General features: G+C 47.5%; 1 protein-coding gene across 1 annotated transcript in view; it reads right to left on the reverse strand.

Annotated features, from left to right (window-relative positions):
* Positions 1 to 15,742, reverse strand: part of POU2F3 (POU class 2 homeobox 3) — an 89,038-nt gene that overhangs the window by 42,469 nt on the left and 30,827 nt on the right. The window contains exon 6 of the mRNA XM_027562084.1: positions 12,526 to 12,560. Coding sequence (XP_027417885.1) covers positions 12,526 to 12,560 — 35 coding nt within the window. The remainder of the gene's footprint in view (positions 1 to 12,525; positions 12,561 to 15,742) is intronic.

The raw sequence follows: 15,742 nt of genomic DNA on the forward strand, positions 1-15,742 counted from the left end.
TGAGGGGGTTGGCGGTGTGCAGGTAGGGCTCATTCAGAACAGTTGAGGACCTCCCTGGTGGTCCAGTGGTTACGAATCGGCCTGCCAATGCAGGGGGACACTGGTCTGACCCCTGCTGGGAAGATCCCACAAGCCACAGAGTGAAGCCAGTGCGCTCTAACTATTGAGTCTTGTCTGTGCTCTAGAGCCTGGGAGCCATGACTACTGAGCTCACACACCACAAATGCTGAAACCCATGCACCCTAGAGCCCACGCTCTGCAACAAGAGAAGCCTCCACCATGAGAAGCCCGAGCGCCACAGGGAAGAGTAGCTCCCGCTCGCTGCAACCAGAGAAAGCCCATGTGCAGAAACAAAGACTCGGTGTAGCCAAAAATAAAATAAATTAAAAAAATTAAAAAGCAACAGAGTCTAGATGCTGCCTCTTCCTCTGTTCCTCCCTATCTTGAGGACACTTCCTTATTTTAAAGAGGATCATTTCTGGGTGGTACTTAGAAGCCCTTAGGACCTGGGAAGAAGAGGGCCTAGAGGTCTCCTGTGAGGTTAGATGGACCCTGGCTGAGTGGCTAGATTCTCAGCCAAGTCCCAAACCTCAGATCCTGCTACTCCCCACCTGCTTTATGTGGGAAGAGTGTCTGTCTCTCAGAGGCCAGGGGCCTGGCCAGGCTGGGGAGTGCCCCGAAGCCAGGAAGCTGTACTCCTCTGCACTGCCCGGCCAGCATAAGGGGAAGCACCAAATTCTCAAAAAGGAAGTTGGTTCTGGTTCACTTCAGAGAGAAAGGGACTCCATGCCTTTGGGCAGCTGCATGGCTTCCCTCTAGCCAGAGTGGTGTTAACTTTTTCTGTCTGGCCTGGGGGCTTGTACCCTAGCAGCCACACCTCTGAGAGTCCCAGCCCCAGACAGGGGGCACAGAAGCCTTCCACCACTGGCCCCAGCAGGCATCAGCGTTTACCCCCAGGGACTGGGTGTTCTAATCTTTCTGGGCTTCAGTTTACCAGCTCCCCAACTGGCCCGCAAAACCCACTTCCAAGCTCTCAGATGAGTCCCGTCCACTGTGATGGGGTCAAGTTTAAACATTACCTGGTTAGGATCACACACTTTCTTTGAGAAGATGTCATCGGGAAAAAGCCAAATTAATACAGAACTTACTTTAAGCAAATCCTATGGATGATGTTTGCTTTAATTCATCGTAAAAGGGCATTCTTTATAGTCTCTAAAAAGATTGAGCATAATATTGCTTTAAATAGCAGGCTCTTGGTGCAAAAAAATTAAATTTAGTTGATAAAACTTTAACTTACGTACAACATTTTAGGAACCACCCTCTCAGGTATGGAGAGGCATGCCTGTGTTTACCTGGCACCAACTGAGTCTGGCATATTTTTCTTATTATTCCTCTAGGAACGGGCTGAGTCAGGCACAAGGGCACAGGTTAGGGCACCCAGAAAAAGGCCTGCAGTTGGGGGAATCTGAATGGAACTATCATCTGGAAAATGGTGAACCTTGGGCCTTCAGTGCCTCCCAAGAGCAGAGTTGGAGCAGGCTGATGTGAAACAGGGCAGCGAGAATCAACTGTGGCAACAGCAACAACAGCCAGTTTATTGAGCACTTACTATATCCCAGACAGCTTACGCTCAAGATCTCTTTCAATCCTCATCCTAACAATGCTGTGAGGTTGATGCTATTATTTCCCCGCATTTTACAGAGGGAGAAACTGAGGCTTGGGAAGGGTGAGTGACCCCAGCTCCTGGTGGCAGAGCCAAGATTCACATCCCGGTCTGTGTGATCGCAGGGCTGGATCTCTGACCACTGCACGGCCACTTGTAAGCCTAGAACCAGACGCCCTGCAGCAGTCCATGCCAGCAGTGTCTGGGGAGAAAATGTTACAGATGCCAGTGCAGGGGAGGGGCTGCCAAGACAGAGAAACAAAACAGGATGTGAATCCTTGGGCGTTGGAAGCCGAGGGGATTTTAGCGGCCTCGCAGGGAGGAGGGAAGGGAGTCTTGACATGGGATCTGGACACAAGCAGCAGAGGCCAGAGGAGTGATGGGGGTGAAGGGGGCAGCCAGTTAGTAGAATAAGCTGGAATTGGAGACAGGAGGCCAGTAATGGACACAGCGCATATGATCAAGTAAACACTGAATAAAGGTAAGTGGAATAAGCCCTGGCTCTGCCACTTAAGTGAAGTCACTTTACCATTTTAAGCCGAAGTTTCCCTTGTTCATTGAGAATAATGATGCTTGTTTAATAGCTGTTGTGAGAGTCAAACTGTTGGCTTAATGGGGTAGGGAATTGAACAAGGCCACAGCGCCTGAGCCCTGAGCCCGGCCTCCGAAGCCACTCTTGGGCTAGACTAGGAGAGGGAAGTTTGAGGTGGAAAAGTTTATTTTCTGCCGCAGCAGTGATTCTAGGAGAATCTTCTGGGTACTAGAGTTGCCTCGACAGCCCTCCGACTGGGGGCACAGAGAAGCCAGGTCCCACCCCCTGCCCTGTGGGCACACACACAGGCAAACAGTCATCTCCTCCCTGCACCCTTCTCACGCACAGGCCGGGGAGGCACTCCTCCTCTCGGGGCAGGGGAACCCTCTGGGTGGGAACCCTGCTTCACCCCACCCCTTCCCTGGCAGCCTTCCCCGAGCCTGCAGATAGCATCTCTGTCATGCAGGCTGGCAAGCCCTGGCCGCGAGAGGTCTGCGGTCTGAGCACGAGGGCTGGGGACCTGTGGAAAAGTACCCTGCAGACTACAGGCGGGGGGCTCTGTGCAACGTTAGGGCTCGTTGCTTCGCAGGATCTCTCTGTCTCAAAAACAGCCTGCCACAAGGTAGGGTCAGACAGGCCTGCTGCACACCTGAGCTCCACCCTGGATAAATTACTTAACCGCTCTGAGTTATAGTTACCCCAGCTGTATAATGGGAATAATCACGCTTACCTCACCTGGCTGTCGTAAGGATTAAGTAATATCAAATAAGATAGAACTTTAGGTAGAGTGCCTGGCACATTCCATCATTCACGGTTTGAATCCAGGAAAGTCTCTTGACCTTTCTGGACTCCGTTTTCTCATCTGTAAATTGGGAATTCTAAAAGCTATCCCTCTGGGTTGCTGTGAGGTTCCAATGAGATACTGCTTATGGAAGGCATGGCCTACTGCCTTTCAGCTCAGGATGGTATTAATTTCTTATGCCATTTGAGCCAAATCCAGCTTCTTTTTCAAGACTCCTGCTCCAAAAAGACTCCTACACGAGAGGGGGACAAACTGGCCCTTCCTTACCAGAATGTAGACCTATCAAAGGCAACTCATTCAAATCTCCAAAGAAAGCCCTCTTTTGGATCCCCGCAGAATCGGGGAGAAGGTCTGATGCTTTCCTTCTCCTCTTGTGTCCTCTCTGCTCTCCACCCCACACATGAGTGGAGAGGAATGTTCGGTCTCCCACTCCCCATCTAGAGGCACCCGTGGGCTTGTGCCATTGCTGCAGCCGGAACGAGCTGGCCCCACACCCAGTGCCCTAGAGGGGCTTCGTGGTGGTGGTGGCGGCTCTAAGGTCAACCAGGGTGTCCCAGGACCAGCCTCCTGAGAACCCTGGCTGCTCCTGTTCCTACCTGCTCCTCACAGTCCTGTTCTAAATAAGGCTCAATCCATCTAAATACTGAGGCTGCTGCCCAGGCCACGAACAGGAGACCATTGACATCTGAGCCTCAGGCCAAACAGCAGATCATGATTGGCAAAGGACAAATTCCCACCTCTCCAAAAGCGAAGACACTCATCAGCTGCTTCCCATCCAAGCTAGGGTTGGATAGGGGGAAGCTTAGATGGAAAGATCGTGCATCTCAGAAAAAAATTTCCTTCTAGTAGCACTGGCAGCCCATCTAAACTGGTGCAAGTTTGGCAGAGCAGCCACCCAGGGAGAGAAGGGGAAGAGAAAATTATGGGTTCTCATTCATCAGAAATAATAGCAGCTAATGTTTATTGGTCAATGACTGTATGTCAGAGCCTATTCTGTGTCTTAACTGTAATTAACCCTTACAACATGCCTGGAAAGGAGGCCTGATGACTGTTCTCATCTTCAGGTGAGGACAGTGAAACACGGGGAGGTTGACCAATACAGACAATTGGCTCAACTACATGGGACCACCTCCTCCCAGACAAGAAGGGCCGTGGAGCAGAAGAAGCATGCAGTCTGGAGTTTGGCTGGTCTAGCCTTAAATTCCGTACTTCTGGACGAAGTGATGTTGGGAAAATTCCTTAACCTTTCAGCGCCTCAGTTTTCTAATCTGTGGAATTGGAATGATCCCAAAGACCTCACAGGAGTGTTCTAAGTAATAAAAGGAACAATAAAAACGAAGCACATTGCACTCAGCACCTGTGCACAGGCAGGATTTATTATCATTTAATAATAATAAATATTTACTACTAATAAATATTTCTACTGTTACATTATCTTGACTATGACGGGGGAATCACTTTGGAGAAAGGAGTCCTTCTGTCTCACCAACCATCTCCTGCCTCAGAATTCTGTCCTCCGTCTACCTTGTGACTCCACAGGCCCAGCTTAGTCCCTGTTCAGGCTGCACTGCTTTACATACCCGTTGTTCTGACATTTTAAGGTACTTTTCAGACCTGTCTCCCTGTGGAATAGCAAGCGAGTTCTCTGAGGGCAGGTTTGTGTGTGTCACTTGGGGTACGTTTTCCCAGTGCTGGGGAGCCTCCATATTTCACTGTCTTGCCTTTCTGTGTGGAAGGATCATAGCCACAGAAACACCGTGCCCTCCACCTCCTGAAGAAGGGCTGTGTCCCGGGTGAGCCTAAGTCAGCAGCTGTCCTCACCGTGGGGTGGGGCGGGGGTTGAGGGGCAGCAGTGAGAGCAAAGCTAAAGGTCATCCTCTGATATCTGTGTGGTGGTTTTTCTGTCTTAATAACTAGGAGGTTCTATTTGCATTTACCAAGCAGAGGACAGACACTCTAGACATCCTGTGATGCAGAAGACGGTAATAGCCAAGAAACACTTGTTTGTGTTCTGTACAACTTGTATTTGGCTTTCAAATATCCATCAGTCACTTGCGTCAGTAAATAGCCTGCCTATAATCACACGAGCCTAGAACCCAATTTCAGAGTTTTTATTTTTCCGTTTGACTGCTCCATGCAGCAGGTGGCATCTTAGTTTCCCAATCAGGGATCGAACCCAACCAGTGATTGAACCCACGTCCCCTGCATTGGAAGATTGGAAGTGTGGGTCTTAACCCCTGGACTGCTAGGGAAGTCCCCAATTCCAGTTTTTAGGCAGGCACACTGTACTTTTTGCACACTTTTAATATGCATTGCCTTTTTCTGGGATGCCATTTTCTGCATAAATTGAAGAAAGATTATATTTTACTTTGTTTGGAAGTTTATCAAGAGTTTGCTTAACATTTTGGAAAATCATGGCTTTTGAGCTGCCAGCATAGCATACCAATATCAGTCTGTACTTGTGTCTGTCCCATTCATATAAACATCATATTATCTCATCAAACCTTCCGGGGGAGTCTTCATGAGGATTTACTTGCTGAAATATATATTATTTACTTTTTTTTCATTCTCCTTTGAATCATTATCCAAATTAGAGTATCCTACTGATTTTTAGGTATGTTTTCTATAAGTTTCATTCTAGCATATTAAGGGGGTTTTATAGCACCCTGTTATAAGGGATATTGTATCTGATAAGGCTGAGAAGCACAGGTTTAGAATGAAATGGATATGTGTGACTTGGTCCCTTCTGGGACCTGCCTGTTGGCTAGGAGGGTACTTTAAAGTCTCTTCTCCACCAACTCTATGTGTGCTGGGTGGATATATTTAGTTCTGGAGCAAGGTCTTTGAAAGTCCATTATGGCAACACATCAGAACCATGTCCCCCAACCAGTTAATTGAAAATAAGTTCTGGCCTATTGTTTAAGTGCAATCTTTTTAAATAAATTGTACCTTTATAAAGGATATTACCTAAAAGTAATACTGTATTGTTGTCCTTCTTCTCTTGTTTGACAAAGAAATAAGAGAGATGTATTGATGTTCACTATATATATTTTGTCCATCTAAGCTCTCTGATAGAATTTACCACTATCTTTGTCATTACTCTGTCTTTATAATTTTGTTGTTAAATGATTTTTATAGCAATGTTTCCTAGGGTAAAACTTTCACTTTCTTTTGGCAATAAAAGCACACTGAGTTAAAAACAAACAATCATGTCTTCCTTGCAGCTCTATCTGTCTGACTCCTGCATCTGTGTTTTTCAATTGCTTTGGTACCTGGGCGGGGGAAAAAGAGGGATGTCATAGGTCAACATACTAAAACCCAACCTTACTGCTTAGGGTTGAGCAAAATGTAGTTGGCTGGCTCCTCAATCTCTTCCCTTAGTCTGCCCATCCACCATCAACAATCCTGCATCCACCTGGAAGTACAGGACCAGAAGCTGGATTCTGCCGCAGACGGAAACAAGCCTCAGAGGATCAAGACTTTCACAATCCTAACTCTCATCCTCCGAGGTCTTTCACAAGGAGGTCTCAGAGTCTCCCTCCAGCTTATTGGGCCCCCTATCCCTAGCTCTATCCCTAGTGCTATCCCTATGCTCTAGCTCTTTCTGAGACTCCCTGAATCAGCCCACTGGCATTACTATAATGCAGGGCACCCCCCCTCTCTCCCTTCTCTCCCCCTGCATCTTCCACTGTGTTTTCTTCCCACCAACTGGGAGCTTTTGTGGGCAGGGACCTCGTTCTACCCTTCTCTGACTCTTCCTCACTACCCAGCTAGGCACAGGTTTGTGGGACTAAATGGTCAAACGTGGTCAATTAATTCCCTCCCTCACCCTCTGGTGCTCAGCTACAGTGGGGCCAGCCCTCCTTGGGTGGCCCAGAGAAGACTCACTATGTCTTCACTGCAGACCTTCAAGCCCCAGCTTGAGAGCCTGGTCCTGCCTCCATCATGGAAAGTGAAAGTGAAGTCGCTCGGTCGTGTCTGACTCTTTGCAAACCCATGGACGATAACCCAGCACGCTCCTCTGTCCATGGGGTTTTCCAGGCAAGAGTACTGGAGTGCATTGCCATTTCCTTCTCCAGGGGATCTTCCCGACCCAACAATCGAACCCAGGTCTCCCACATTGCAGACAGACGCTTTACCGTCTGAGCAACCAGGGAAGCCCAATTACTACTCAAGTGGCTTAGTGAAAGTGAAAGACGCTCAGTCATGTCCAACTCTGCAACTCCATGGAGTATACAGTCCATGGAATTCTCTAAGCCAGAATACTGGAGTGGGTAGCCTTTCCCTTCTCCAGGGGATCTTCCTAACCCAGGGATTGAACCCAGGTCTCCCACATTGCAGGTGAATTCTTTACCAGCTGAGCCAGAAAGGAAGTGCCTCCTGTTGTAGGAGCAGGTGAGTTGAGAATACTGCCAGGCCTGGGGCTGAGACAGAACCCCAGGTAGCTGGCTGTCAGCTTTGGGGGCAGGATGCTCAGAGACAAAGATACCTGCCAACCTGCTTCAGACTCTCTTCTGGCTTCAGAGAGCTTTTGTGAAGTCTTCTGGCCAGACAGCATTCCACAGCACAGGTGGAGACGCCATGCTGATAGTTCTGATGGACAACCATGGCCCTGGATTGATGAGGGACCCAGAAGCCATCAGCACAGAGCAGCGCCAGGCTGCCCAGGGGTGCCTGTGTCACTGTGGGCTCTCCAAGCCCTGTGAGTCAATAATACTTCCTAAAGTTCTTCTGAAGTTAGCTGTGGGTCCAAAGAGCAGGAAGTGGAAGTGGAGAAACTCCGGGACTGGAAGGCTGTCCCTTGGGCTCCTGAACTCACTGGCAGGGTGATTAGCCCTTCCCCCCACCCCCCTCTTCTAGGCTAAATCTTCCATCCATGTTCTCCTTCTTCTGTCTCCTCTACTGCATCTCCCATCTCTCCCCAGGCCCACAGCCCCTCAAAGCCTCCCTCATCCCCCAAAAACTTCTCTTCACACTGTCTCCATCTTCGGCCAACATCTCCATCTCTTCATCATCCCACTCCTTGGAAGGGAATTCTGTAGTCCTCATCTCCATCATGTCCTAACCCCTCCTCCCCTCCCCCGCACCCCATAGCAACCTGGCATCTGTTCTCATCACGATGCCATGATGAGACCAGCACCATTCACCTCACTTCCAGACCATGGCCACTTCCCAGTTGGGGCTGTACAACATCTCTGTGCACTCTGATGCTATTTTGTTGTCCCCACCTTTGTGAAAATCTTTCCTTTGTGGGTGTGGTTCTCCATCCATCCCTTTCACCACTCCTTCTTAGTCTCATCTATGGGTACCTGTTCATCAGCCTGTCCCTGACATGTTCCTTCTCTCCAGGTCTTCTCTGGATTCTCATCCCAGTCTGCACCACCTCCCAAGGTGACCTCACTCCTTCCCATTGCTAGGATTAACACCATTCAATGGTGACTCCTCAGTATGCATCCTGACCTGTCTGCTCGCTCTAGATCTGAGTTTCTCATCATGTATTGAGCACCTATAGACCATTATCTGCCTTTCTTCCTCCTCCTATCATCTGAATAAACTGACTGGACCTCCAATCCTCTTGATCTCTGATCGCAGCCCCACTAATGTTTAGCATCGAAGCCAGAAACACAAGAATTGTGCCAGACCTTTCCCCTTCCTTTGCTGTCCATCTCCAATTTGTTGCCCAAATCCTCCTGATTGTATACCAGAGATCTCTCCCAAATTGGACTCTATTTTGCCCTGGGTTGGGAAGATCCCCTGGAGAAGGCAATGACAACCCACTCCAGTACTCTTGCCTGGAAAATCCCATGGGTGGAGGAGCCTGGTAGGCTGTAGTCCATGGGGTCGCTAAGAGTCAGACACGACTGAGCGACTTCCCTTTCACTTTTCACTTTCATGCATTGGAGAAGGAAATGGCAACCCACTCCAGTGTTCTTGCCTGGAGAATCCAAGGGACGGGGGAGCCTCTTGGGCTTCCGTCTATGGGGTCGCACAGAGTCGGACACGACTGAGGCGACTTAGCAGCAGCAGCATACAGTATATATATATTCTAGACATTGTCAAAGAGGTACACTAATGTACACACACTCACAACAGTCCTGTGAGACAGGTACCAGTATTCTCCCCAGAGAAATATAGAAGTTGAAGAATTTGTACAAGGTCACAATGCCAAGCAGTACAAAGCCCAGGACTCTAATGCAGGCCATCTGGCTCTTTGTCTGTGTGCTTAATCCCACTCCTTGGCACTGCCCACTTCCTCCTGCTTCAGCAGCATCCCGCTGGCCGCTCTCACATCAGTCCGTTCATCCTTCCTCCCTCCTCACCCATACCCACTTCTGATGCTCTTCCATTAAGTGAAACTAGTTTTGTTTGAAAAAGCCTAGTGGCTTCCCTCCTGTCCATGGGATAGATCCAGACTTCTTTGCTGGGCATTCAAAGCTCTACACAGTCTGTCCAGCCTCATCTCCCACCATCACACCCCATGCTGACCTTCGCATAGTTCCCTTTTACGTGGTGAGGCTATACTTTCACAGCAACAAGAATATTCTTGTTGCTCCTCTCTGCCAGTCAAATCCCATACTCTTCCCTTGTCACCCGCTTCGGACACCATCTCTATGGTGACGTCCTTGTGCAGTATCTCAGAGCTCAGCGCTCTTCTGTCTTAACAGAATTGCCTACAGAGTTCGTTGGCAATTTATCATCTTACAAATGACACCCTCTATCTAACCCTTAGGAATGATTAAGTATTCAAAGAATGAATGGTTAGCCCCAGATCTAGCCTGCTGGGTCCTTCTGTCTCTGCGCCTTAAATTTCAGAAAAATGCTTTTCTCTGGATGACACGAGATCATAAAGGCTGGAAAGATTTCATGTGACATTTTCTCTTCACTCTCTACAGCTCAGGGTAAAGAAATGGACACTCTTTTCCCTGTTTCTCTTCAAAGAAAAACATGAAAGGAATGTGGAAGCATAACCAAACAGAATATGGCATGAGAAAATTGATGGGACCATAACATACAGACTGCAGGGGCTTTGGCGACCATGTTATGCAAACATCTTTCTTTTATTCATGAGGACATTGAGGCCCAGAAAGGAGAGGATTGTGTACGGTGCAAGAGCACTGGCCCTCAGGACCTCGGACTCCCCGTCCAGGGATCTGGCCTTGTCCTGTTGCCTTCCAGCTCTGAATTAATCTTTCCGAGGGACTTAGGGGTGGCCCTGCTTCTGGGTCAGCTCACTATTATCTCCCAAACAGGCTCAGGCTGCTTTCCTGGGATCAGGAAGTTAACAGGCTCAGCACGAAACTTCCTGATGAGTAAACATCCCTTGTTCATGCAACCTCAAGATGGCGGGCAGTGTACCCAGAGCCTGGCTGCAATTCCCCATGGCACCAACTGGCTTGGGGTCTTCCAACCGGAGCTTCACCAAAGGCGGCGGCTTAGCCTTTGCTTTCCCGTGTCCGCCAACCCTTCTCGGTATCAGACACAAAGACGACTCCTACACAACACTGTTTCTTCCCCTCCCAGCTCCCTCCACCTCCCACTTCCTCCAGGTTAGTCACGGTGAGGTCACACTCAGCTGCTGGCTCCCAGGCCTCTCCCTAAGGACGGTGTGCATTTTCAGGGAGAGGGGAATTGAGGGACTGGGGAGGAGGGTGCTGCAAGGCATCATGGGAAAAATGAGCTTAGGAGTCAAGGAGATGTGGGTTCAAGTCCTGGCTCTGCCAGTTAACCAATGTGCATGACCTTTGGCAAATTACTTAACCTCTCAAACCCTTCCCCAAATCAGGTGGGGCTGCCTGGGAAGCGATTTCCTTACCAAGTAAGGTGAGAATAGTGAGGATCAAATGAGACGAAGTGCCAGAAGCTCCTTGCCTACTGCCTGAGGGTCTGCAAATGTTGGTTTACTTCCCTCGTCATGAAGCTCGAGGGTATCACTATCAATTTAGGGACCTGAGAAATTCTAGTGCCCACCTGCAGGTCCACAGGTGAGCTGGTGTGAATGTGAGGGTGTGGGTGCTGGTATCTGATGGCATCTGAAAGGCAGAATGAGAAGGAGCCAGGTGGATTCTTAGGGAGGGTGTGGATGTGTGTGTTTGTGCACAGAGGTGAATGCCAGTCTAAGTGTGTAAAGGAGCGTGACCAGCAGAGCCTCTCTTACTCCAAAATTCCCACCCCTCTAAAGAAAAGGTCTCTTGTGGGACTTTTCTGGTGGTCCAGTGATTAGGAATCCATGTTGCAATGCAGGGGATGCGGGTTCGAACTGTGGTCAGGGAACTAAGATCCCACACACCATGGAGCAGCTAACCCTCATGCTACAACTACTGAGCCCACACGCTCTGGAGCCTGCGTAACACAAATAGAGAAGCCTGTGCACCGAAAGAAAAAAAAAAAAGGAAAAAATCTCTTGTGTTTGTTCTTGTCATTAATGAGAAATGCAGAAACCCTTCCCAGGGGAGGGTGGGATTGCCCTCCTTTCTGCCCTGATGAGGCTTATCCAAGAGAAGCAAACTCTAGTGAGGTCCTCCCCTGACAGAAACCTGGAAACTTTCTCCCAACTGGTGAGGAAACCTTATCCCTACAGAAGTTCAAAGGATCAGGGGCCTCTCGGTAGGCTGCTGGGACCAGAGGGGCTGCCCCCACCCTTGACCTAAGTGCAAGGTTTTCCCCAGCTTCAAACAGATCACACAGACAGCCAAACCCACCAGGCCTGTGGAGCGGGCCACCTCCAGGCTGGGCTAGTGCCGCCGTCTTGGTGTGGATGGGCTACTCCCTGCGCATCTCATCCAAGGGACTGTGAGACGCCCTCATCCAAGGGCCACGAAGCTCAGAAAGAACAGGCAACGGGCCACACCCCAACCACGGAGGGCTCCTTCAGGGTCACAGAATCCTCAGGCATATCCTCCATCCTCCTGCCCTGGAAACACACCTGGCCAAACTATCCCTTAGTTGAGAATCTGTCTCATCTTTTTTTTTTTTTTTTTTTTTTAATAAATACTTATTTATCTGGCTGAGCTGGGGCTTAGCTGGGGCACATAGGATCCTAGTTGAAGATCTGTAGTTGCAGCATGTGGGATCTAGTTCTTTGACCAGGGATGGAACCTGGGACTCCTGCATTGGGTACTCAGAGTCCTAGGCACTGGATCTTAGGCACCAGGGAAGTCCTTGTCTTATTTTTAAAGACCTTGAGAGAGAAGCTTATTCTACAGCCTCCTTCCTTTGGTAGCTCTTCCAGTGTTTGATAAAGTTCATTGGCTGCAAGTCCTTCCTCGTAGTTTATCTAGATGTGTCTTTAACTGAAGCCCACCCTTTTGTCTTCTTCCCAGGTGGCTTAGTGGTAAAGAATTTGCCTGCCAATTCAGCAGATGGGGGTTGCAAAAGCTCTTGAAATACCCCTACCAATCCTGAGAGTGATGAATCTACAAATAAACACCCTTGAACACTTCCCTTAATCTTCTTTGTGTCCCCACACTTGACATAGTATGAATGACCCCTAAAATTTATAGAATAAATTTTTCTTCTGAATGTCCTTACCTGCCTGTTGAAATCTAAGCCATTTCGATCATTTCCTGAAAAAGATAAAAAAAAAAAAAAAAGAAAATATTAATAGCTAGCAAGATTGGAAGAGACTGAAAGTTAAAGGGAAATAGGATGTCAGGATGAGCTTCTCTTTATTTTGAAAAAGTACACTTGCCTGCCCTGTGGCCAGACTCTTCCTGTTTATTCTGTTTCCTGGGACAGTCTTTGAAAAATTTTTCTTCAAGAAGGGAGTAACCAGACAAGGAAAGGGGAGACTGACTTGTCCAAGGTCATCTAGAATCTAACTGGGATTAGAACTTGCCATACCAGAATGCTTCTGCCAGATGTCCTCAGACAGAAGTTCTGACACAGGCTTTCTGGAAAAGCAAGGGATGACCAGCCATGGATCCTAAAGGAACTGCCCGAAGGCAAGAAGTCCCTCCACTATCCCAGCCCTCCAGGGTTGATGGGATCTAAATCATGTCAGATAAATGACTGTCACCCCTGTTTCTACCACCTGTCCCCCAACTTTCATTCTTTGTTTTATTCATCTTTTTCCCTTTATAGTAAATGTTCGGTTGAAAAATTAAAGGTATGCTTAATAGAAAAAATTTTTGATATAGAAAAAGTAGCAGAAAAAATCAATTTGCGAAGAGCTACAATGACTACTTTTGTATATTTCATGACCTTTTTATGCTTGCTTTTCCTAATTGATATATACCACTCTGTACAGATTTTTACTCTGCTTTTTCTAGTGAGCATCATAAATCTTTCTCCTACACCATTAAGACACATCATAAATCTTTCTCCTATGCTTGCAAAGATAATTTTTAATGGCTACATAATATTCCATTTATGGACATACCAAAATCTGCTTAAACATATACCTATTATTAGAAAAATGCTTCCATTCTTTGCTAAAATTAAGTTTCCTACTCATATACCTCCTCAGGGCAGGAGCTGCCAAACAATCTTCCTTTGAGCCCCATGGATAACTGGCTCTATAATGGCAAGAAAATGATATTAAATGCCATACACCCAGAGCCTAGCACTGGGCTTAGTACATAACAGGAGTTCAAATTATATTGGTTGGGACTTCCCTGGTCATCCAGTGGTTAAGAATCTGCCTTACCAAGCAGGCGATGTGGGTTCAATCCCTGGTCAGGGATCCCACATGCATGGGATAACTAAGCCTGAGCCACAATAAAGATTCTACATATAGCCAATAATAAATAAATAAAATTTTAAAAAAATTTTAAATATTATATTAGTTGAATGAATGAATAAATGAACATGTGAATGAATTCAGACCTTTCAATTAGAAAATTCTTCTGCTTTCTCTCTACATAAAGTGAATTGAGTACAATTGTGAACTCTGTCCTCAACAACAGATTTGCCACAAATGCAGAGGGTTCACATCTGGCTTTGGCTTGGTCAGCCCGAGGAAAAAAGGAAACCTGAACACAATGACATTATGTAATAATGTATATTCAGGTTTATCACATTCTGGTAATCCTCCACATATTTGAAACTTTTTCATTATTATTATATTTGTCATGGTGATCTGTGATCAACAATCTTTGATGTTGCAGGAGATCCAACCAGTCCATTCTGAAGGAGATCGGCCCTGGGATTTCTTTGGAAGGAATGATGCTAAAGCTGAAACTCCAGTACTTTGGCCACCTCATGCGAAGAGTTGACTCTTTGGAAAAGTCTCTGATGCTGGGAGGGATTGGGGGCAGGAAGAGAAGGGGACGACAGAGGATGAGATGGCTGGATGGCATCACTGACTCGATGGACGTGAGTCTGAGTGAACTCCAGGAGTTGGTGATGGAGAGGGAGGCCTGGCGTGCTGCGATTCATGGGGTCGCAAAGAGTCGGACATGACTGAGCGACTGATCTGATCTGATCTGATTATACTATGACTCACTGAAGGCTCAGACGATGGTTATCACTTTGTACCAACACAGTTATTTTTAATTAAAAAAAAATTCTGCTTTCCATTGGTTCCTCAATAGCTTTGGAATGAAGTCCAAATTTCTTAGTGTGATAAATAATTCCCCGTATGATCTGGTTTCTGCCTACCTTCCCTGCTCTGTCTTCCGCTCTCATGATCTCGCCTTCCTCCCTCCCAGATACCCTGTGCTCCAGTCACATGGAAAGATCCACACGTCCAAACATGTCACACCCCTCCCGTTTCCAGGCCTCCATGCACTGTTCCCTTTTACAAAGTTGGTCCCCCTCCCCTCTCTACCAGCCCTATGGCACATGTCATGGAACTCCTTTTCTTGTCTGCATGTCTCTCTCTCCCTCTGGTCTATGAATTCCTTGAAAACCAGAAGGATGACACCACTTTTGTCCTCAAAGACCACTGTAGTTCCTAACATTGGTCAGAGGCTCAAGAAGCACCTGATAGATGAATGAATGGGGTCCAAAAGAATCCTCTGGAGCTTTAACTGAAGCCCCCTTCCCTCTGCTCTGCTCTAAATGATAGATAAGCTTGGCCCTTGCCTGCCTGATAGGTTGTGAAGCATCCCCGAGAGCAGCTGGGCTGGCAAGATGACAGTAGAGGTTAAGGGCTCTGGGATTCCGAGAAAGACGAAATAGGTGAGACAGGAAGTCATCTTTGAGTAGCAGTCCAATTTTGAGATTAAATAAGCTAATCTGAGAGGGGAGCTAAGATGGGAAGGGCCCAAGGACTGAAAATAGTGTGTGCAGAGGCTAGACTTAAAGATAAAATTGCTTTCGTATTAAAAAAAATATATTCTTTCATGACACTGTAAATGTAGCCTTGTAAGGGGGTAATTTTAAAATGTGAACAAATTCATTCATTCCACAAAATACACTCTATATACCAAGCACTGTTCTAGGCACTTGAAATATCATGCTGGAAAACCAGATGAAGTCCCTGGCCACACAGAGCTTCTTTTCTAGTTGAAGAGACATAAAAGGAATAAGAAAACAAATACACAATTTCATTTAGAAAGAGTTACTATGGAAAGCAGTAGTAATGGTCAGGAGAAGAGTGTCAGAGGCTGTTCATGATCAGGGTGGTCTGGGAAGATCATTCTAGACAGAGGGATTGAGGCCTGTGTGAGGCAAGAACAGGCTTGCCTGTTGAGGAACAGTGATGAGACCAGTAGGGCTGGAGAGCAGGGGATGGGTGTGGCCCAGGGCAAGATGATGTGGCTCTGGAAGGCAGGTCATGCCGAAGACTTTGGCTTTCATGCCA

The sequence above is a fragment of the Bos indicus x Bos taurus genome, chromosome 15, assembly GCF_003369695.1.
Source record: "Bos indicus x Bos taurus breed Angus x Brahman F1 hybrid chromosome 15, Bos_hybrid_MaternalHap_v2.0, whole genome shotgun sequence".
NCBI lineage: Eukaryota > Metazoa > Chordata > Mammalia > Artiodactyla > Bovidae > Bos > Bos indicus x Bos taurus.